We start from the raw sequence: 24099 nt of genomic DNA on the forward strand, positions 1-24099 counted from the left end.
TAAATCATTGTAATTTCAATGGCATCAACAGCTTGATGACTTTTAAAGCCTCAGACTTTATGTAAGAAGAAAATAAAGGCAATGAGAATGATTTTTTACCATTTTTTTAGTTTAAACGTTGATACAGAATGTATAAATTGAACAGATGATTCTTCCTTGCTTATTCATACTGAGGAAACACTTAAAACTTTTGCTAGTATTCAAGACAAAAAATGTTTTCTAGTATTTAAGTGAAAATTTCAAGAGTAGAAAGTTGAATCATGGCAACGGAAACATTTCCTTGCTTATCTAAATAGCTTCTTTAGTTTGAAGAAGCGACTTGGAATAGCAGTGAAATGTTTCAAACAAAAAAGAAAAGAAGTCCAATTGCCATGACACGCCTTTCAGACAACTCTACCTGGATGACTGATAATCTTTATCGGCTCAAGAGTATTGTCAAGGAAAAAAGTAGTTACCCACATGAGAAGACTACAATAATATAAAGAAAGAAGTTTTGAGTTCCAGTTTAAAAAAATGTTCTACTGGGAGCATAGGGGAATAGGAATTTTACATGAACTAAACTACCTATTTAAAGGAATCAGGTTTTCTAATATATTATTCATGTATATACCAATCTATTCTGTTCATTACATTAAATTTGGTTAAAAACTTGATATTGATATTCCTTAAACAGCTTTTGATTTTAATCAAAAGAGGAAAGTTTTTTCCTGATAAATTGCAATATTATAAATCTGCTGAAACAAAACAGAATTTCCTGTGACCCCTTTATACTATTTTAACTTGCGAGAAATCACTATTCAAACTTTGTTTAGCTAAATCAAAAATTCATTTACTGTATCCTAAGTAAACAATCTATATACAAATTTAGTTTCATAATTAATAAAATATATTCCTATTTATATAAAAAATAACAATTTAGGTTATATAGAAACAAGTGAGATTGGGAGGAAGGGAATTCAGAATTTTAGAATTTAAAAATTTTCATTTAAGTGTAACAAAGTGCTAGAAAATGCTAGCCAAGCATGTACACTGGGAAACTTTAGAGTGCAAAACCTATCATCTGAAATGTGGACAAGTATTGTTTTCAGGAAATTCTCGTTACAAGGGTTCATCCATGTCAACAAGTTTGAATTACAAGTTGTAGTATTTTAGATTTTATAACCCAAGTAAATCAATAGTACCTAGCTTTTAATACTTATATTGTTGGGGTCATAATGAACAAATGTGTTGTAATCTTTCTGTTTTTTAGTTTTTTTTTTCTAGCTAAATCCATTCCATTTGCAACTTAAAACATGAGAATAAATTAAAAAGAAACCTAAATTAAAAAAATTAAATATTTTGAGTTCTATTTGAAACTGATAAAAATAAAAAGCTTATATTCTACTTGCTGATTCAGTTTCAAATAATCGAGCTATTAATTATAACTTATTTTATACACTCTCAAATTTAAACTTCAGCTGGTAACAAAGACGGAATTCATTTGAAAGGCATTTATTATGCTTTTTCACTGAAGTACATAGAACATTGTTGCATACAAAACTATTCCTTGAATACAAACTACATAACCAAAAGTCCTAGTTATATCCAAATTTCAAAATCCAGGTAAGTGCCTATTCTGAAAGTAAGAGAAAAACTACATTCCCATTCACAATTGGTTGAACTTGTTTCTTAAATAAACCTGCATAGGACTGTATTGATAGCCTTACTTTTCCTGGAAATAAATTGGGACAACACTTAACTGTTCTCAAATCCATGCAAGTAACTTGATTAGACTGATCCACTTTCTGTCTTAAAAATTGCAACTCTACAGGTATATGCTCTACTGAACTCAATAGATTTTGCTTCTAACTAAATATGGTTAGAACTTCAGTATTTTGCAGTAACATTAGCAAATTATGCAACAATAAATTATTGTATCTCAATTTATCTGACTCCTATTATTTATTAAATAATGCAACAGTATCTTAAAATGTTAGTGATCTTTTGTTGAGTTATTCTTGACCTAATTGAACAGAATGTTTTGAAAAAGAATTAAAATATCATATATTCCCAAAAGACTTAAAATATTTTCTGAAAGCTGTCACTTACCCACCAAGTCAAAAAAAATTTCTAACAACTTAATTCCAGTCAGCTATTAAGCATTCACATTGTGAAGTCCTGATCTTCTTTTGACAGCACATTTCACTGAAGAGGAGATATTTTTAACCAAATCTTCACAGGATTCTTCCACATAACTAAAACCCTAAAAATATTTAAAATTCATCAGACAATGAAATTTACTCATTATATCAGAAATGGCAAAGGAATGTGGTTCTTAAGGATAGTGGGGAACAGATTCACTTCAATGGGATTATCAATTAAATATCTCCCTCATTTGGAAACCAAATAATTCACATACAATTCACATTGACTTTATTCAAGTACAAAACAAAATTATGTTTAATTTGCAAACATTTGTATTGTCTGCACCAGCCAAAAAAATAGTTAATTTACAAATTTCCATAAAAAACCCACACATTTCAACAGATATTCTAAATAAAATGCTAGTAATGTACATATTATCCACCTATCTCAATGTTATGAGTTTTAAAATATTTATAAATGATTTCATAATAAACTTATTCATTACAAATAACATTCACAAATTATGTTTTCGTTTCTTCTGCAGCTTCATAACATGAATTTGTTTTTATTGTGATCACTTGTTTCCAATATTTCAATATTTTGTTACATGCCTAAAGATCAAAACCCAAATTAATTATACACAATTTTAATTTACCATTTGGTATCCAAACTAAGTAAAACAGAGGTATCACAAAAAAAACCCCATGGATATTAATCCATTAAATAATCTTCTGTGTAAATACAAATCCTTGGGTAGACAGAACATCATTAAAAGTAGATTAATATTTCAGTACATAAAGTTTTAAAATAAATTTAATGTCTATATTTAATATAAAATTTCTGATGTGTTTTTTTGCTTAGACTCTTCCCAAAATAGCCTCTTTACATATCCCAAAATAAAAATTAGATAAATATTCATAATCCAAGCGAATATGTTATGGCTAGAGAATAGATTATACACTTAGTTAATGCTTTATGTTTGTATTGATCCAACATTAACCTTAAGAATTGCCCAGGTTCTGTCTTTTTTTCCCTTCTGGCACATTTTCAGTATGCCTCTAAGAGGGCAGCAAAAACTTAACACAGGTGAAATACAGATGCAACCAGAGAGTTTCAGCTTCTCTCCTTGTAAAAGGTACAGAAACCTGGTAAAGAGATAACAGTACTGTACCTTCTTGGATCTATCACTAAATAAGCAGCTTGTAAATGTTCATTTGCACCATTTTACTGAAGATTACAAATGCATTTTAAATCCCACTTTCTCAATTTAAATAAAGTTTTCAGAACTTAACAACATATTTTAAATTATTTCTAGTCTTCAATTGTCTGTGAAAGTCGAATAAGTTTCGTTGAAATGTTTCTGAATCTTTAGTGATCTCATTCCCTTCCCCCATCATTAACATTTTCTTGAAGATTTTGCTATGAACTATTTTTTTTTAACTCTGGCACATTTTTAGATTCAGTTCTTTAAAAAGTGCACAAAATTCAAGCCTCATGGAACATTTCTGGTCTTTGTTTACATAGTATTCTTGATTACAAACACATTAACAGGCGGTTTGTCTCTGACGTTCGCGACGCAAGTATGATTTAGATAAATCATGATTTAGATAAATCATATTGAATGGTAGAGGACATTCCTTAACAAGATCTTTTTAGCGAGGTGCACGCTCCATTTTACTTAGTATTAAAGTCCTGATCTAAGAAAATGCCGAGAAAGACACAACTATAGGTTCGTGTAACACTGCAATCAACCCTGAAGCCCCGACAGAACCGCTCCTCCATCAGCCATCGAGAAGTGCGAAAACGACATTGCAGAAAACCCATAGGCTACAAACAACGTTTCCATCTTTCTTCCATCAATTCGTTCGTTCCCCTACCCACTTTACTTAAAAGGAGGAAGGAATAGATTTTGCCTTTATTAGCATAAACGGGGTAAGCATCTAAACTACCCTACAAACTATTACCCTGTGAAACAAAAGAAGTCCCAAGTATACAAAAGCACGACCGCGCGAGGCGAGACAAGCGAGTTTCGCGCCACAGCCAGAAAAGCACCAAAGACTGCCCCAAAAGCCCGTGAATGGAGAGAAGCGGGAGCGAATCAGAGAGCTGCTGTCGCCAGCGCTACTGTGATTGAGCACTGCGATAGGTAGGCGCGTCGACCAATAGGACGCGTTCCTGTTACACATAAGCAAGAATCAGATCCTGGAGCTAACGTGCGGCTTACTACGATTACTACGGCCAATTCCCTGCAGCTCGCGTTGGCTGGTGAATTGCAACCGCGTGTTACGTGACGAGGTTGGCTGAGACCTTTCCCACCCCTTCATTTCCTTTTCTGGGGGTGGGGGGGCGGTGGGGCGGTGGTGTACTTCAGTATCAGTTAATGCTCAAACCAGAAAGTAAATCAATAAAACGGGAGGGGGAAAGAATATCTTATTTTTAATAACATGTCTTTTTTCAACCTTGACAAATTGGGGGCGCGCGAAGCCATACGGTTTGGTTTGCATTGAAGGCTTTCTCTAGTTTCCTTAGAGTAAGCTACGGGGCCCCTTACTTTTAAATAGACCCGCGTAGGATTATGCTTTGTGATATCAACACCGAATAAAGAACGGATGTTCACATCTGATTCAGCAGCGGATACTTTTGACCCGATTAAATGTATCCATGACCTGCTATGGGAAGTTATAGTTATGCTAAATTCAGGCTGGAGGCGGAGAGGAAAATAAGGGGAGGGAAAGCAAAGCTGACCAATGACATTTTTTCCCAACACTTGGAGAGTTCTGCTTTAGGGTAAATCCCCCCACCCCACCCCCACCCCTGTAATTTCGGGAATCCATTTTCTCCTGTTTTCCTTGCTTATCTGAAATGTGGGGCTTTTTAAATTCTATCTTTGCCCCAACAGTTACCTATAAACAGCTTTACCAGACTCTTAGAAGTAGCACAAATGATAGCTATATTAATATATTCATCCAAGGAGCTTAATTCTGTAAAAATAGATCAGAGTTCATTATAAATCTCAGTTCAAATAGAGATTTACCTTTTCCAATTGCAACAACAGTTACAGTATTTTGTGTGCCTACACCTCACAGTAAATCTTAGTGTAACTCAAAATTTCAGAATATTTTTAAACATTCTACCTCAGCTTCACTATTCTTTCAGAACTCGGATCCTTAAGAGAATTAAAAATTTAAAAATGTTAATTTAAAATGTGTAAGAATTGTATCAGTTTTAACATTAAACTTCATTAATTTCAAGTATAAACACAGATATATATGTATAAATATAAAAACTTGTAATTAGATTGTTAAAAAGTCAGAATGGAAAATTCTGGTATTGTTTTAAAGTAGTCATTCCATTGTAATTTCAATGACCATGTATTTTTCTCAACCGTGAACCTTTTAAAAGCAACTGAACATCACTTTAAAATGGTTATCTATAAACTAGCATTTTAATTGCAAATTGTTATCAAATATTTGAGATGTACCTTGTAATTTCTCATTTGAAAGAGCTAAGGGAACAATACATTTCTTAGAAATTGGATCTTTCATCATAAAATATTTATACTCTTACCATTTAATATGGTTAAAACCGATATTTTATATTTAAAAATACTTTCAATGAAAATTTAAGGTACTTATTTGATAGAAACTAATTCATGAGTCTTACCATGTTTGTTCATCAATTCAAAATTCTCTCAAATATTTCATAGAGTAGCTGATTTCATAAATGTCTTGATTATGTCTTGATGTCCTAAGTTTAGTTTCTTTTCAGTTAAGAAAATATTTTAACATAAAACATCTGAAACTGTTAATTTTTGTGTCATGTTTATAGAAACATAATTGCATATGTATTTTATAAATTGTTACTAAAATTACAACTTTGGAAATATGACAGTAAGTATTTTAACTTGCTTTAAAAATTCTTTTATTTAAAATATTAATTATAGAAAAATTAGCATTCATGAAGACGTCCGTTCACCTGATTATTTTATTGGAAGCTGATCTGACCTAGCAATTTATCTGTTAAAATACTTTTTCATACCTAAAAAAATTGTTCCAAAACAAAAAATAATTTTAATTAATATCTTAAAGCTGTTTATTAATGACAGTGCTAAAAGATAGCAATTTATGCATACCCATTTGCTTCTTAAACATGTTTCTGATACAAGTGCTATCAAAACTATGATGTATCAATTTTTTTTCAGTATTTATTCTATATTTGATTATTTTGACAAAAGCATATAGCAAAAGTGTTAACTAAAAAGTAGAGTATTTCTGCAGACTAAAAGTCAAATTGTTTACCTGCAAACATGACAATATATTACTATTTTTAGCTTATTTTCACAAAAAATTAGTGCAGGGATTCTCATTGTAAATTAAATCAAATGCTGAACCATTGTAATCTACCCATTATAACTACTTCCTCCAGCTATGCAGAATAAATGAACCCTTTCAACTAAAGGGAATTCTTAAAACCTACTGGATTCCTAGCTATGAAATACAGTGCTGGCTTTCATTTCCATATTCTGTCTTCATCTTCAGGCTTCATTTTGTTTGCCCTGGAACCAGGCTCCACACATTCGACTCCCCCCCACCACAAACCCACCATTGTACACTTACAAATGTTGAAAATTATGAATGGTTCCTTGAACCAAAGAGGGGAGGAGAATGGGGGTAGATGGATTCCTCTGTTCTATGGTAATTGCAGGGCTATGTGGTCCAATCACTCCCATTTTCTGAGCCAGAAATCACCATTACTAAATTTGAAATAATGGAGGAAGGAAACAGCTTGGGAAGGGGGAGACATCCAGAGGAGCACATTGTCCTCTCCCCCTGCTCACTCCCACTTTTTAATCACCCTCCAACTGGCCTCCACCCCTTTGTCCTCCGATTCATAATGTTGAGCTCTAGAATCGATGCAACGAACGCTCATCAAACTGCCAGAAACATTATTATGCAGGAAGGAAAGGGGTGGGTGGGAGCTGTTTCAAGGAGACGGTCGTTCCTCCTTCTCCCGCCCTCTGCGAGACCCCTTGGTCTTTGGCATGTAGCCAATTGCGAACAAGGCACTAGACAGCCACCAAACGCGAAATCCCGGGCAAAAGTGGTGGTAGCGCATCGTCCATGAATTTGTGTGGAAGACCAGCTCTCAGATCAACGTTTTGCCCTTGTTATCCCATGGAGGTTCCTTAGGAGCTATAACAACTCACTCAGCAGGCCCAGGCACACTTTGGGGAACCCCAGCGATTGCGGGGAAGGCGAAGGGGTGGCCTTTGTGTCACATTTGGCCACCGCCTCCTGCTCTTCTGCCTTTTCCCTAGATTAAAGGTAGGGAGGAATTTCGCCTCTCTTGACCCTTTGTAGTTATAAGTTGTCCCGATCCAGGCGAGGGAGCTTCTGAGCCTCGAAAGGCAGAGAAACTTGGCATACAGGAGTTCGTATACACAGCAACTAAATCCGAAGGAGAAAGTAGAAAACAGGGGAAAGAGCACGCGGTCAGGAGTCCTAGTCGATCAAATCTCGCCCTTTAAAAAAAAAATTGCTCTGAACGGCCAAAGCTAGCTCGCTTTCTACTCCTTTGTGACTCCCTGATCTTAAATCTGCTGTTATCTAATTGAGGCGTTCGTATTCCTCACGTGAGAAGTTGATTGGTAGTATGAACACGTGGCTCATTCAAAAAGCCGGACTATTCAAGTGATTTTTTTTCTTTCCCCTCCTCCCCCCCTCTCTCTTTTTGGAAGAGGCGGTGCCTGCGCTCTCGTATTGTAACATTTTCATACTCCGCCTGCTGCTTGCAAGGGGGCTTGGGGGTAAGACAAAAAAGTAGTTTCCCCCCCCCTTTTCTCCTCCCTTTCCCTTTTTTTAAACCGCCATCGCAGTTCCGAACGCATCGTGATTTCTTCGGGTAGCTCAGCGAACGTTCAGTATTTGGTCACAGGCTTTTTTTTTTTTTTTACTCTGAAGCGGGAGGGAGGGGTGGGTGGGAGACGGACGTATACAAGCTGCAGTTATAAGTCGTCTTTCTTTCTCTCTCTCTCTCTCTTTTTATTTTTTTGCACCCGCCCTCTCTTATTTTGATTCCAAGAATCATTTGAGGGGGTGTGTTTTTTTGTTGTTGCTTCAAGTCAGCCTGTGCATGTTTTCTTTAATTGTCGTTAAGCAAAGGTCTATTTTTCACTAAGAAGATGAACAAGCTGTACATCGGGAACCTGGGCGAAAACGTGTGCCCTATGGACCTGGAAAGTATCTTTAAAGAGTCCAAGATTCCTTTCACCGGTCAGTTTCTTGTGAAGACGGGATATGCTTTTGTGGACTGCCCCGACGAGAATTGGGCTATGAAGGCCATCGAAGCACTTTCAGGTGGGTGAAGTCCTCTCAGCCATCCCAGTCTTAGCTTCCTATTACCCCGTACGCTCAATTCAGGGCGCCATCCGCTGCCTTCCTCTGCTCCAATAAACCCCCCGGTAAGAATTCTCTCTGCCCCACCCCTCTGCGTATTGCCCTCGTCATTTTGATTTAAAATTCCTACTCCCGGATTATAATCCCTCGATCCGGTCCGAAGGCTCTTCCTGACGGGTTTATTTCGGTGCGGGGTTCGGGTATATTAGGCTACTTCCTTGCAGCCCTCGGGCACTCTTGTCAGGTAACGCGGGAATGGCTGGGGTTCAAGCCGTTTCTTTCGAGGGGAAAAAAACCATTGCGAATAGAAATTACAAGACCGCTGGGCTCCGAGAATTTGCTGCTGTTTCTCTCTCTCTCTCTTCCCCCCCCTCCACTTTAAAAAAACAACCTCTTAAAATGTGTTCGAGAAAACGGCGTGTTGGAGAGGGAGGGAAGACGCGCTAAACGTCGCCCACAGTAGTAGAAAAGGGAGGCCCGCGCGCAGAAACACACAAGCCAGGGCCCAACTAGCAGCCACCTAATTCGTGGCGCAGGGACTCCCTCTCGGTCTAAACGCTCGCGCACGGAATACCGCGGCAGAGAGATGTAAGTTTCCAGTTGTCTTTGGGGCAGGTGGAAATGGAAACACGAGCCTTTCCATGGAGGCAACGTGCGGCACCTCAGGCTTTGCTGGAAGCGCAAAGCGTTGCGCGCCGGAGATTCTCGCTGGCTTTTCTAAATTACGCTCCCCCCCCCATATATTTATTTCGAATTTGTGAGGGAAGAGTTGCCGAGTGTGGGGCTGTTGATTCCTTCTCACATTAAAAGCCAAACTTTGGCTGTTTAAAACAAAAACAACAAAGGGCTGCTCCTCCTCCTCGGCGTCCTGCCTCTTTCGGGAGAGAGGTCGAGGCCTGAAAGCCCAATTCGCCGATGCTTCTGGGTGTCATTTCGGTTTTCCTTTGGCTCTCAGGCATTTACTGAGCATCTCGACCTCTCAGTTTCTACATCCTGTTTTTGTGTGAAAGACGACTTGGCGGGCTGCACCGGCGGAGGCTGGTTAAACTGAATGATTTCATTTGAGTGCTGTTTTCGCTCTCCTCCACCTCTGAGCTGGGGGAGGGGGGGAACCTTGTCTCAGCCGGTGACTGTGGGAGTAGGCATATGAAAGAAGACATGAGAGGGTGTATTTCCAGGAAAAAACGCGTGGGGAGCACGCTCATTTTTCACTGAAACCAGCAGTTCCTGTTTCCTCGTGACAAGTTATTAGAGGCCTGTTCTTTTCATCAAGGGAGACATACATATGTATATGTCTTTGTGCAGTTAACATTTCCACGTATTTTGGAAAGCATAGGTTAAATAATAAGCATCCACTTTAAATTAGAAAACACTCTTAATACTAGTTTGAGCATTTATCTTGGAAATTGGTCTCTTCTAAAGTTACCTTTGTGACTTTTCCACCATCCTACAACATTTTTAAAACACATAAGTGAGTTGTATTTGTGGTGTTCTGCATCATTACATATTCAGTTCAGGAGGGCATTAGAAGATCTGAAGGAGTGGGAGAGCACGTAATTCATTCTATAATGAGTTGTGTTACTGTTTGCAGGTAAAGTGGAGCTGCATGGTAAACTCCTAGAAGTTGAACATTCAGTTCCCAAAAGACAAAGGTATTTTATTACATACGCATAATAGTTTAATGTCTACATTGAAAAGTTCATTATTTTAAGAGATTGAGAAAGTACTTTAATCTGAAATTAGTAATTATATTTAAGGGGTAGCTGTCAAGAGAGTTGTGATTGTAGAGAAATTTGTTACAATTTATAATAAAGTTTAAATATTAAAAAATTTTGTAATGCAATTAATTTAAAAGAAAAAAAATTAACATTAAGAATTAGCATGTTGAAATTTAAAAAGATAAATGAGGTCTGACATCTTTCAAGTTGGTGGTCTGAAATTGGAGAGGATACTGTTACTTTGTAAAAGGGCCACCATGTTGAAGTTGAAGTATTTTCTCATCAAAACATATTCTTATATTGGAGAGAGCGGTTAAAGTTTTTATGGCAATACATGCTTATACGTAATTAGCCTTTTCTGAACTTGGTGAAGGGAGCAGTTAGCAGTACAATTTTTATGGAGTTGATACATTTGAATCTACCTATTAGAGCAACTTAACCGTGGGAGACGTACATCCATTTTCAGTTCCTGAATGATCAGGATTATAAAGTATTCTCAGTTTTTAAAGAACACAAATTTAGCATGTTTGTTGTTATTAGGATTTGAAACCTAGTTATGAATATTAACTAAATGAAAAAAAAATTAAAAAAATATTTTTAAAATATTTTTAAAATATTTGAAATCTATAAATTAGATTATCTTATATTGACAATTAAAATATATAAAAGTTATTTAAAGAATTTTAGTTGGAAATGTAAGGGCTAGGTAGTTGGCAGAATACCAGTGTCATTTGCCATACCTGTTGTGTGTTAAATCTACTGGTATTTATTTTGTTTATGCTTACTGAATACTTCTGCACTCACATTTCATTTGCAAACTCACTAGTGATATCCATTATGTGTAGGCTTATTTAAAAGTTCATTAAAAATTAAGAACTAGTTCCCAAGTATACACTATAGATTTGAAAATATATACCATAAATACATTTCTTAAGATACACATTTCAAATTGGTATCATGCAATATAGTACAATAGCCAATATTAACATTATCATACTTTATAAAATGAGAAACTATAATGAGTTTATAATACATTTTTATTACTGTCAAGCAGTACCAAATGCTAAAATGTTGAACATTTCTTTGATACATTTTCACTTTTTCTTCATTGTGTTATTGCTTTGAACCTGAGTATGCAGAAAAAGTATACCAAGCATCTAATTGAAAAATATCTGCAAATACCTTTATTTTATTTGCAAATTCAACTGCTTTGCATGGGAGAGATTTTTGCTAAAATTATTTAAAATGCCATCAGTGATTAACATACTTTTGAAAACATGATTTAAATGTTCAATATAGAATGCATATGTAAAATATCTGATATGAAGGCCAGATTTAAAAAAAAAACGCTATAGCTCTATGCACATTTGGAAATAATGTTGAACCCAGGAAGACTTCCCAATGAAATAATGTAAACAATTTACAACAATGTGTTTGGTTGTAAATAATATTGTTTATTGTTACCACTTAAAAAGTGTACAGTCCTCTTTAAGTAAGAAACTAACATTCTCTGAGAAGAAATATTTTTCATTGTTTGCTAATAGCTTTTCTTTTATAACTTTTTAAAAGTTCTTTGTATAAAGATCTGTATAAATAATTGAATATCCTTAAGGCAAAATATATGTTTAATTGATATTTTAGAAATTTTAAGTTAGCTAAATTTATTACTAAAATAGTAATAAAAATGTATTATAAACTCTCCCTTTCTTTTTCCACTTCTGTTTCTTAGTAGAAAATGTATACAATTGGTACCAATTGATTGGAGAATGACCTGATTGGTTAAATATTTCAGTTGGTCATTTGACAACTACATATTAAGAAAAATAGAAACATACAAAAATTGTATTAAAACAAGTATTTTTTGGTGAGATAAAAATTCTGAACAATTTAGTGATATGTCTATTTCCATATAATTATTGTAGTTTATGTTCCAGGTATTTCTCTTTCACTTAGTTTGGTGAGACCAAAGGTATATTATTAATCCATGTATTCGCATATTAATGGTTTCAGTATTGTTATAAATATAAATTATATTTGTAGGGCCAGTTATTATAAGAAGTACATCTTTTTTTATGGAAAAAGAGTTTCAAGAACTCATTGCATTCCAGCAGTTTGAGCTCCTAAATTAAAAGATGTTGCATCCATATTTACAGAATTAACTTTTATAACTTCTATGAAAAGCAGTATAGAACTTTAATGTTCTTGAATGCTCTTTGAAATCCTCAGATAGGCAAATGGTAAATTTTGTGGGGTGAGAGTAGGAGTGGTTGGGATATACCAAATAGACTAAAAGAGGAAACAGGAGAAGAACAAAGTATTTATAATATAGTTATATTAAGAAAGTGATTTCTGATTTACTAGGAAACCTCAAGGGAACACAGGAATATAATATTTTGGTATTCACAACTTCATGAATAATAGAAAATACCTTACTATATTATGGAATTTTAAGTTACTTCATTCAGAACTTGGAAATGACATTGTAACAGTGCTGCTATTTAGTCACATGTTTGAAAAGAATGTGGAGTATTCTTAGCTATGATTTTCACTTCCCACAAAAGGGAAAAACTATATAAAACAAGTTCATGCATGCATATTGGAAATCTTTGTATGCATGCCTTTTAGATAGTATTTAGTTTGCTTCAGCAGCTGTTACTTTGTTGGGTGATACACATACCAGGGACTAATTATTCAAATAACATTGGTATCATCTGGATTGTATAGCTTTAGAGTGGAACCTAATTCTTGTGGGCTAGGGCTACATTATATTGAGTTAGTCCTTGAGGAGTATAAATATTATTTAATCCTTGCAAATTTCACAGGTATGACATTTATCCCTAAAATTAGAATCATCTTGAAAGTACTACTGTTATTTTGAGGGAGAGATGCTAATCTACTTTACAGCATGTGTTTCTGTGTGTGTTTGGGGATGGTGGTATATGTGTGTTACTATCCTAACCATGTACCTTTAGTTTGTAACAGATGATTAGAAGTGAAACAAATACGCTCAGCAATTTTTTTGTCTCCAAGCTCATGTATAGCAGTGCCTGGTGACATATTATGAACTGTTCCTGCACATTAAAACAAACATATAAAAAAACTTCTAATTCTTATAGTTCAGGTACCAAGGTTAAGTCTTCCTTTTCTTTATCTCAACATTTTATAAACACTGCCACCCAAATTCCCAATTTTGACTAGTGCTCATAAAATGAGAAGCTTTGTAATTTAGGGAGTTGGAAAAGGGAGATGGCTGAAGAGATGAGACTGTTGACCTCTTAATTTAATTTTTTTTCATAGTAATTATGTCAAGTGTTTTATAGTCCAAGAACAGTTATGAGGAAAAAAAATATCTGTCTTCATCTGTCATTCCATTTGGTAACATTTGTATGACAAACATACATTTGGTGAAAAAACAAAGCAACTTTAGTACTTGTACAAACTACTTGAAGAATATACATAGACCACAGATTGCCATACATATACTGTATTCAGATCAGATTTCTGCACAAAATGTGGTATTTTCTGGTTTACTGAATAATTAAACAATTTAAACTAATAATTTTTTAAAAATATATGGGTGAGAAAAATAAAATCTGATTGATATTTTAAAATGTTCTTAGGAAATCAAGTTCTATGAAAGGGATTAAAGGTTTTGAGTAATCTTCCCATATTGTCTTTCATATTAGCATTTATGTTCTATAGTCGATATCCAAATCATTGTATTAAAAAGTCCAAAAATATGTCTAAAAGAAATAGCACTACCCAACTGACTGTGGATAATCTCAACATTTTGTTGCTTCTGATTAGTACATGGAGAGAAATTGTCAGGGAATTCCAGGATGGTTAACTGGACTGGAATTGGAAGAAAGTAACAGTAAATTACTTTGATAACACAGCCAAGAAAACTGCAAAATGCAGTTACTAGTTTCAAGAGCATCTTTATCTTTTACTTTATAAGCATAACCGGGTTTTACAAAATACAAACAATTAAAAATACTGGTATGTTTTCATAGAAATACAGTAGAATAGATTTTGACATAGATTATATGCAATATACTTGGAAAATTAATCAGTAGTATCTGTGTATGTTGATACAAAGTTTAAAGATTGGCTTGTAAGTATACTTAGAAGGAAAAGGAAGTTAACATTCATCCCATACTTCCTATAATGAAACAAAGACAAATATAGCTGAACTAGTTCTACCATTAGTACAGTCGCTGCTCTTTTGACCTCTAAATTAGTTATATCCTGTAAAACAGAATGATTTTCTATTTAGGTCGGTTGTACCATAAACTGTAAGCTTGCTGTTCTTACGGTAATAATTGTTTATCCTGTAGAATGCCATCCCTGAGCAATAAAAAAAAAACATAATTGTACACATAATTCCCTTAATTTTCTTATTCTAACATTTTGAAAAAAAGTGAATCTAAAATAAAATCTGCTTTTAATGCAAGTATTCCTTAAAACAGGCTGTTTTTACTAATGTGAAGTTTTTATTAATATGAAGTTTTTAAATATTAACTCAATTTTGTAAATTAACCTTAAGAACTGGTTATAGTACACTGCCCTCTTTAATACTAGTAGATTACAGAGGTAATCCAGGAGGTTTCTAGTATACTTACTTGATTCTGCATTGTAACTATGAACAGAAATGTGGAGAAAGAAGTCAGTCAGGCTTTGGTTGTATGTGTGTATTAATGTTGTAAAAGGATTTACCCCTGGATGTGCATTTGTGCGTCTTCTAGTCTGAGGAAACAGACATAATAGTTCTCACAATAATACTAAATTTCACTAGTGGGGTTAATTTAGCAGAATGGCCAGTTTTTATCTATTAAAATATTTTTAAATATATTCAAACCAATTCATGTAACAATATTTAAAAACTCAGTGATGCAATACAGCATCATGGGAATTGCCACAGAAAAATGACAATGTTGACAAAAATATCAGTAGCAAAACTTTTTTATTATTGATGAGTAATCATTGGGAAACAGGTTTTGGGGATAGTATAATAGGATTGGTAAAATTATTGTTTCTTCTGTTGTGGCAATGATATTGCATATAAATAGTTTGAAATTGCTATTTTCAATATGGACCTCTGATAAAATGTTGAAGGAAAGAAAAAGAATATTATGAGGGAAAAACTAAAGTAAGGCGGCCATTTTACCCACCTATTCTTCTCCATTGCTCAACTCCCATCAGCTGCTCATTTGCTTGGCAAAGAAATTGAAGTAACAGCTATCCAGTTTTTTTGAATGAAGGGTAAATATATGAACTTTCCCTCCCTTCTACCAGATTTGGCTTCTGAACCAGCATAGTGGTTTGTATTGGGAATTAAGGATACACAAATCTATTGATGTAAGGGTGTTCAAAAAGGATTCACTGGTTTCAACTTTCTCATATTCCTAGGAAAAGGAATATAGTTTTGGGAATAAATGTAAAATAATTTTGGGAAGCGCACATTTTCTAGAATCAGTTTTTCTTTGCAAATTGGAATTTTCTTTATCATTTGAAGGATTCTGAATGTATGGACAAAAGAGTAAGTTTTATAATTGGCATCTTCCTCATCTGCACTTGGAGGCTAAGCAGGATCACAACCGGTTAATGCTTGTATGGGAGCAATCAAGTAATATATATATAATTCTCAGCTTAAAGACTGTTCATGTAAACGATGATCTGAATTATGATGGCCTTCGAAAGTATACTTTGAAATATTATAAAGCATTGCAGGCTATGGCAAAATGTTATGCCACTCCCACAGTCATGTGATTGCAGTCTGGGTGCTTTGCAACCTGTTTTGCACTGATGACCAGTTACCAAGCACCTGGCTATCATGTGATCACCATTTGCAATCTTTCCTGCCAGCTTCCCCCAAAAATCAGATGGGAAGTTGACAGGGAAGGTTGCAAGCTGTGGATGCCCTTTCAGAGGACTGATATGTCTCTAAGGCAGAGGGTGGGGTAGGCATTAATTTTCCCAAGGGGCCGCATGAGAAGCTAGGGTACAGTGAAGGGTTGAATGAATGTAATCTAATTTGAAGTCCTCCACTCTTGTCACTTCAACTGCTCTAGGGCCAAGTGTTGCCCAGGTGCAGAAAACCATTTTCCATCCCCTCTTGCTGCCGCCAGACAACTGAAGGATTGCACAGCGCCGGATCAATTTGGCTTCTTCTCTTGTCTCCTGCAGCAAGCTTATTTACATTTAATTTCTAATTTCCTATTGTCCTCACGTGATCTGAACACGGACAGCCAAAGGGCTGAATGTAGCCTGAGGTCATAAAATGCCCAGGTCTGCTCTAGGGGCTAGCTGAAAATCCTGCCAAAAGAGCTCATTCCTTTGGCAGGATACAGAAATGAAGCTCAGATCCTAAAGATTTGAGCTCCATTCATGCACATCACCAGAGGAGTTCCCTTCTGTGTATAGAGGGAAGTTGAAGTCCTTTGTCAGGCAGCTCTTTCAGCAAGCCTCAAGAGATATGAGAGAAATGAAATCTAAACAGACAGTGGACAAGGCAGTAAGGTAAGTTCAGGGTGCCATAGGTGGGGTGGGGAAAGTGTAGTGCAGTTCACAACTGCCTGTCTCTCTGCTCAGGGGATGAAAATCCTGCTTGGATTTTGCCAAAGAGGCTTTTCGGCTCCTGTGTGGAACCTTTTAGAGGTATCCCCATCCCCTCCCCCAGCCACCCTGTTCTCCTTATTGGGATTCTGTTTGTTTAACAACTCATAAAATAGCTTAACAACTACAACCAGGGATGTTGTGATTGTTATTGCTGTACAAAGCAGCCACATGACTTTTCTCTTAACAGCTGCTTAGCTCAATTACTAAAATTCTGGTTATGGTTATAAATTATGGTTATGGTCTGAGTTATGGTCATAAATCAAGGAATATTGACTTATTTATATAAATAATATTTATATGAAATTGAAAAAAATCTAATGATAATCTATTTATAAAACTGCTAAGACACTACATAGATGTGTCCCTGCATTTGCCAGGAGTCATGTCTGATTTAATAATGTATTTTTACAGTCTGTGAAACCATTTCTTCCCTGAGTTGACAGAACACAAGAAATAGGTTGCCAATTTCAACAGCCTAAGCTCTGTGATTTCATGCAGATATATGGAGATGTTGATTTAATTGGCTTTGGATGAGGCTGCTATCCTTTTTCTTACTTCTGCTTGATATCTATCTCATATTTAGAGTAGCCCCCAATCCTTGATATAGGATGTGATGGCCATACTTAAAACACAATTTACACCTCTGCTTTCCCATCTTAAAAAAATAAAAGAAATTTTAACAAACTGTTTCCTTATAAAGAAATGCACATTGTTGAATCCTGACAGTGAATGGAAGTGGAGAATGGCACCATCTTTCGGGGTTTTTTAGATTTAGATTTTTTCTTCTTGATAAAAGTTTTTCAGAAAGCAAAGAAGACATTTATTCAACAGGGACTTCAATAGTCAATGGTCATTTTGATGGAGGAGTTCCTTGATTTTGATAGGAGTTGCATTTGAGTTTACTGAGGATATTTTATCTATTAATGTTTCTACTTTTATATATGTTTCTTTTGTTTTAAAATGGTGAGGGTCCCTCTGGATTGGATAACATTTTAATACAAAAAGAAATAAAAAAAATTATGGAATGATTATTTAAACTCCTATTCAGGGATAATAATAAATTAATGATAAAACTGTCTCCATTATGAGTTTTCTATGATAACTTGCCTAAAAATCAGACTGGGTTGCAGGTTGTAGATCTGTTTTTCTCTCTTCTTGAGTTGTGTTCGCACAAGTAATTTATAATTTTCCACTAGGACAGGGGTGTCAAATTCGCGGCCCATGGGCTGGATGTGTCATGTGTTCACCCCACCCTGCCTGGGATGACTATTACTATTATTCTATTCCAACCTTCTGACATGTAAAATTAATGGGGAAGACAGATTCATTTAGCAACCGTGTTGCTAACTTATCAACTAGCAGTGATTCACTTAACAACTGTGGCAAGAAAGATCATAAAATGAAGCAAAACTCATATAACAAATGTCTCACTTAACAACAGAAATTTTGGACTCAGTTTGGTGGTAAGTCGAGGACCACCTTTACTTTCTATTCAATGAGTCTGAAATAATATTTAATTGACAGTCATAAAGAATATCCTGATAAGGTTTTCCAGTTATCATAATTTTTGGCTAAAATGCATAGAATATGTCTTGATTTTCATATTACAATGCTTCCTGACAGCACTTGCCAAGGGAGGGGCAGTGTTGTGGGGAGAAGGCTTTGTCCTATCATCGTAATCTACTATCAGGGCATTCAGAAGCAGTCTCCGCACAGGCTTTTCTTCTGAGAAGCTCCAGCATGCACCCATGACTATTTCCATGCAAATATGTCAGAAATGTAATTATGCAAAAGTATTCTGTGATATTATTTTAAAACATAAATTGACCTTAAACTTTCTTATGAAATACACCAAATAATGCTTCATTGGTATTTTCTTTTAAGGTATTGCTAATTGTATTTGTATATACTATATCTGAGTTTTTTACACTTAGGAAAACAAAATCTAGGATCTTTTTGTCCATTTGGCTTTCTAAAATAGGCTTTTGAATTTTCAGCATCTGGTCACCTGAATCCTTCGGGAGAAGGGTGGTATATAAATTTATTTATATATATATATATATATATATATATATATATATATATATATATATATATATATATATATATATATACACACACACACACACACACACACACACACACACACACACAAATAAATAAATAAATAAATAAATAAATAAAATATATTTTTGTCCCCTCCTGAGCTGAAGTTAGTAATTGAGATCTATACTGCACATTTGTATCAGGTGGGATAGATAAGAGATCTGAGATTCTAAAAAAAAAATATTACTTAGAAAATAGACAAAGTAGTGGATTAAATGGATCAAGCCTTTATTCTTAATATGATGCTTGTTTATTTAGGTTTGAAGGAAATAGAATGGAATGGAAAAAATAAATAGGAAAGTAATATAAAATGATTTTTCATCAGAAATATTTAATAAGGCAATCCCTGCCAATACCTTATAACTATATTAGAATTAGCAGCATGAGTAGATGATACCTTATTTGTTTAAGAATTTAATTTATGCTTTAAAATGTAATTATTATTGTTAAGGGAATTTATTATTAAATATTTTCTTAAACAGATTTGTTGGTAAATAAAAGCTACATAAGCTGAATGATATTCACACAATAATTAGCAACTGGATATCACTTATGAAATTGCAGCCATAAAAATTGTAGAACAGACTTATCTCTGTTCTTGCCTGAGCAGGGGATTGAACTAGAAGACTTCCAAGGTCCCTTCCAACTCTATTATGTTCTGTTCTATTTTAGAACAGAACAGAACAGGGTTTCTTGCCTGAACAGGGGATTGGACTAGAAGATAAGATTCCTTCCAACTCTGTTGTTCTCTCCTCTCCTCTCCTCTCCTCTCTCTCCTCTCCTCTCCTCTCCTCTCTAATAGAACAGAAGAACAGAACAGAACAGAATCCAAGTCAAGTCCCATTGATTTATAAACAAGTACCGGTAAACTCAATTTGTGTTTAGATCCCTATTGGGAGATACAAACAGCTGGAAAAAAAGCTGGAGTCTCCCCTAATTTTCCATGTTTTATACCGGTCTTTATATGTCTGTTCTTTTTTCATCAATGAAATTTAAAACTTTATGTTGACTGTGATGTTATAGAATAAAATTTAGGACAACCTTGATAATTTAGAATGTATTAAACAATGATAAAATTCAGCAAAATAATTAAACTGAAACATTTTGGATTAAAAATATTGATATACTAATTATTAGTATACTAGCTGTACCCGGCCACGCGTTGCTGTGGCCCAGTCTGGTGCTTCCGCTGGGCTAAAAGAGCGAGGCTGAAGTTCCAAACTCTCCATGAACATTTAGTGGGCGTGGCAAACTCGATGTCACTCATTTTCATCAGTCACATGACAGCCCCCTAGCCACGCCTACCCAGCTGGTGATTAGGGCAGAGAACCAGTTGCTAAAAACCAATGGGAACCACAAAATCCTCCCTCTCTGTCCCCACCTCTCTCTTCATATCTCTCTGTCTCTCTCTCTCCCCTGTCTGTATCTCTCTCTCCCCCCTCTGTATCTATCTGTGTCTCTCTCCCCCTCTCTCTGTATCTCTGTCTCTCTCTCTCCCCCCTCCCTCTATATCTCTGTCTCTCTCTTCCCCCTGTATCTCTCTGTCTCTCTCTCCCCCCTCTGTATTTCTGTGTCTCTCTCCCCCCCCCTCACTGTATCTCTCTATGTCTCTCTCTCCCCCCTCTGTATCTCTCTATGTGTCCCTCTCTCCCTCTCTCTCTCTATCTCTCCGTCTCTCTCTCTCCCCCCTCCCTCTATATCTCTCTGTCTCTTTCTCCCCCCTGTATCTCTCTATGTCTCTCTCCCCCCCTCTGTATTTCTCTGTGTCTCTCTCTCCTCTCTGTATGTCTCTATGTCTCTCTCTCCCCCTCTGTATCTCTCTATGTCTCTCTCTCCCCCTCTGTATCTCTCTATGTCTCTCTCTCCCCCTCTGTATCTCTCTATGTCTCTCTCTCCCACCCTCTCTCTCTGTATCTCTGTATGTGTCTCTCCCCCCCCCCCGTCTCTCTGTATTTCTGTATGTCTCTCTCTCCCTCTCTCTCTGTTTATCTCTGTCTCTGGCCTGGCCTCTTCTGCATCCCCCACCATCTCCCTTAGCTTTTCAGGCCAGGACTTCACAGCTCTCCGCACCACAGCAGAAACTCGGGGGCTCCCTAAGTCCTCCCTACACAGATGTTCTCTGGAGGCTTGACGGGGAGATGCATAGCAGGGAAGGGAAGGGAAGGGAAGGGAGGGAGGGGGTGCAGCAGGGATTTGGTTTGGGGCTTCCGGCCCGAAGGAAGAAAGCGGCAAAGCCAGGAGCCATGCACACCCCACTGGACCCCTGCTGTGCAGTTCTCCCCCGCCGCCTGCCAAGGGCAGGGGAATGATTAAATCCCCCACTCTTCCAGGCGAAACGAAGGAGGGCCGGCCATTCTCCCCCCAGGCCATTTCCGCCCCCCAAAGCCTCCCCAGAGCCCCTTTTCTGCCAGAGGCTGAAATTTTGGTGTAAGCTCTGTGAACTGCCAGAGTGCCCACCTGGGAATCAAAGGCGGCTCCATCTCCCACTCACCGACCAGATTCGCATAGCGCCGGTTAGCAACTGGTCTTTCTGACCTTGGGGCCGGTGGTAGCACTTGGCCAGGCGCGATTCGGGCCAGGCGAGGGACGGAGGGTTCCCGCTCAGCGGACCCAGGCAGCCTCGTTGCCAGGTGTTCTTTGGAGGGAGCCCTGAGTGGCTGGCAAGGGGGATGGGCAGCAGCGGTGGGCGAGGCTAGTTTGCAGGGTGGCTGGGGGAGGGGGAAGTCAGAACCAGGCTTGGGCGGGTCCCGCCCAGCCCTAGAAGCACCGGCTGCGAGGGTTTCCCGACAGGGAGCCGGCTGCTTACCTGCTGAGCCTGGTGGCAGGATATGGTCCTCGGGCATCTCTACCTTCCAAATGCACAGTTTCTTGGAAGCAATATGGAGAGTTTAAATATAAGGAGCAGAAATCTGTTGAGCGTAATCAGGGCTGGGAGGCTGCCATGTTGGTTTTATGTCCAGCAGATGGCGCTGTTTTTCAATGTTTGTCAATGTCTTTCAATGTTTTCCAATGTTTTTCATGTTTTTACCTGTCACAGGTGTGACATGTATATAATATAGGTATCTATAAACATGCCCGTAGTCGAATGCAACATTGTGTTAAAATTTGAAAGCAGTTGGTGAAGAATTTTCGGAGATGTGCGGTTATGTACAAACGGACATTTACATTTTTATTTATATAGATTGGAAGAGGATCTAAATGTTTTAAATTAGCACAGAGACTTAGTGCTTAGCATAGGGACTTGGTGGGTTTAAATCAACTCACGTGCTTATATTCCATTACAGCTGCTTTTGGGATAAAGGTGTGAATTTGTCTCAAAAATAAATTATCAAGTAGTTTTTCAAAATAATAATTTATCTGACGTGTGCTTGAAGAATAGCTGCAAGCCTTTTTGGTTTTAGTTATCAAAATTGGTTTTTCTTTATTCCTACGTGAAATGCAGTATAGGCACTCCTTGACTTATGAGCACAATGGAGCCTTCCCATGCCATGATGGTCATAAAGAGGCTTTTACAACCTTTTTTGTGGTGGTTGTTAAGTGAATATGTGATCATTAAGCAAACCCATTGTTTGCTGAGCTGCTTTTGCCCCAAACTGGAATCGAGTTAAAGTATTTTTGAAGGGTTCCATCATAACTTAAAACTGGCGCTGAACTTTAAATCAAGAACTACCTGCACAAACTGGAACTGTATATAAATAATGTTGAAACTTCCCAAATAACTTTAAAATAAGTATTGTTTTGTCGTGATGGAATTAATTACAACATAGCAATGAAAATGTGTTCTCAGTTTGCCATTTCAATTGATACTGTCTTAAGTATTGAAGGGTTTTGTATGAAGATTTGAATGACAAACTGCTGGTAAATATATCTCTTATTTTCTCATCTGAAAAATTAAAATAAAATTAGAATGTTGAATTTTCTCAGCGTTTTATTCCCTTTTGCTTAATTCAGTATGAGGCTTTACTCATGTGTCAAACTGTGGAGGATTCAAGTCATTTTAATATATTAAGTAGAATATTTTCAATCAGCTTAAATTGTTAATGCTTTAAATAGTTTGCTGCATACTATATTAATCTTAAATACATTAGCAGAAATAAAATACATAGATAGGAAAGACACTGTTTTTTAAAATTTACTTCATATTAAGTTTAAAAAGTTTATTTAGATTTTTATATATGTCCCTTCAATCAAATATATTAGATGCCAAAAACATTATTCACAATATAGCAATAGATGCTTTGTCTTTTGTTAATTCACTGAGTAAAACAAATAGTTTTTTTCTTTTATTTTTCACAATTCATTCCAAAATACTTTCCCTGTCCTTGTAAATGAAATAAATTATTTTAAAATCAGAATTCTGCAAGATGGTGCTCATTCCCATTAACATTAAAGTTGTTCCTACCTATACAAAAAAATATATTAAATATTATAGTACTCTAGTTCCTATGTCATCTTGTAATTCACTAAAATTCACTCTAGTGATTGGTTCTACTCACCGGAACTGCTCTAGTCTTCCAGGGGATAGAATCAATCACTTCCTACTGTAAAATTCAGGAAATAAGCTCTAGTTTAAAATTGTTTTGTTGCAGCTCCTGTAGTCTTAAATTTGTTAACCAGCACAATACTTTGGTAGCCTGGCCATTATAAAAGTGACAGCAAGACCAAAGTGATGATGTTACTGCTTCACAAACCAAAAGCAAGACTACTCATTTACAATTGTATCAAAAACAGCAACTTTGAATCATCTGTTAGAAGAAGCATGTCCCCATGTAAAAGTTGAAAATGGCAATACTAAATTTTCAGCCCCATTACATGGATCAGACCAGGAAATCAATTCCATTAGAAGGCTAAAACTACATTTGGTTTTAGCTATTAGCTATTATAGCAGAATCTTGTAAGTTTGATTATGCTGTACTTCCTGAACCTCCTTTTATAGTTTAAGGAGGCATATGTCTGAGCTATTTCTGAATGCTACCTGCCTGTTTTAGACTTCAAAAACACTTCAGTCCTTTGGATAAAGAGGACTCATAGAACCTCTTACATGGTCCTACTTGACCATGGTCTCCTTTTGGATACGCTCAGAATATTGGGGGCAGATAGCACAGTATGATTCATCCCCTTTTTCCAGGATTGATTCC

At 36.2% G+C, this 24099-nt stretch overlaps 1 protein-coding gene across 19 annotated transcripts in view; it reads left to right on the forward strand.

The window, feature by feature from the left end:
• Window positions 1-4288: 4288 nt before the first annotated feature.
• IGF2BP3 (insulin like growth factor 2 mRNA binding protein 3) overlaps window positions 4289-24099 on the forward strand; it is a 106613-nt gene continuing 86802 nt past the window's right edge. For 5 of the 19 annotated variants that reach the window (XM_087892694.1, XM_034402125.3, XM_087892687.1 and 2 more), the window contains exons 1-3: window positions 7063-7448; window positions 8281-8480; window positions 10111-10171. In XM_087892694.1, the coding sequence (XP_087748820.1) occupies window positions 8306-8480; window positions 10111-10171 (236 nt within the window). In that variant the 5' untranslated portion in view covers window positions 7063-7448; window positions 8281-8305. Of the gene's footprint in view, window positions 4420-7062; window positions 7449-7847; window positions 7931-7989; window positions 8026-8060; window positions 8481-10110; window positions 10172-24099 lie in introns of those variants that run through there. The other 14 variants (XM_087892695.1, XM_087892691.1, XM_034402126.3 and 11 more) reach the window with 7 other exon arrangements.

Source organism: Pantherophis guttatus, chromosome 4, assembly GCF_059756535.1.
Source record: "Pantherophis guttatus breed Tessera chromosome 4, ASM5975653v1, whole genome shotgun sequence".
Taxonomy (NCBI): Eukaryota; Metazoa; Chordata; class Lepidosauria; order Squamata; family Colubridae; genus Pantherophis; species Pantherophis guttatus.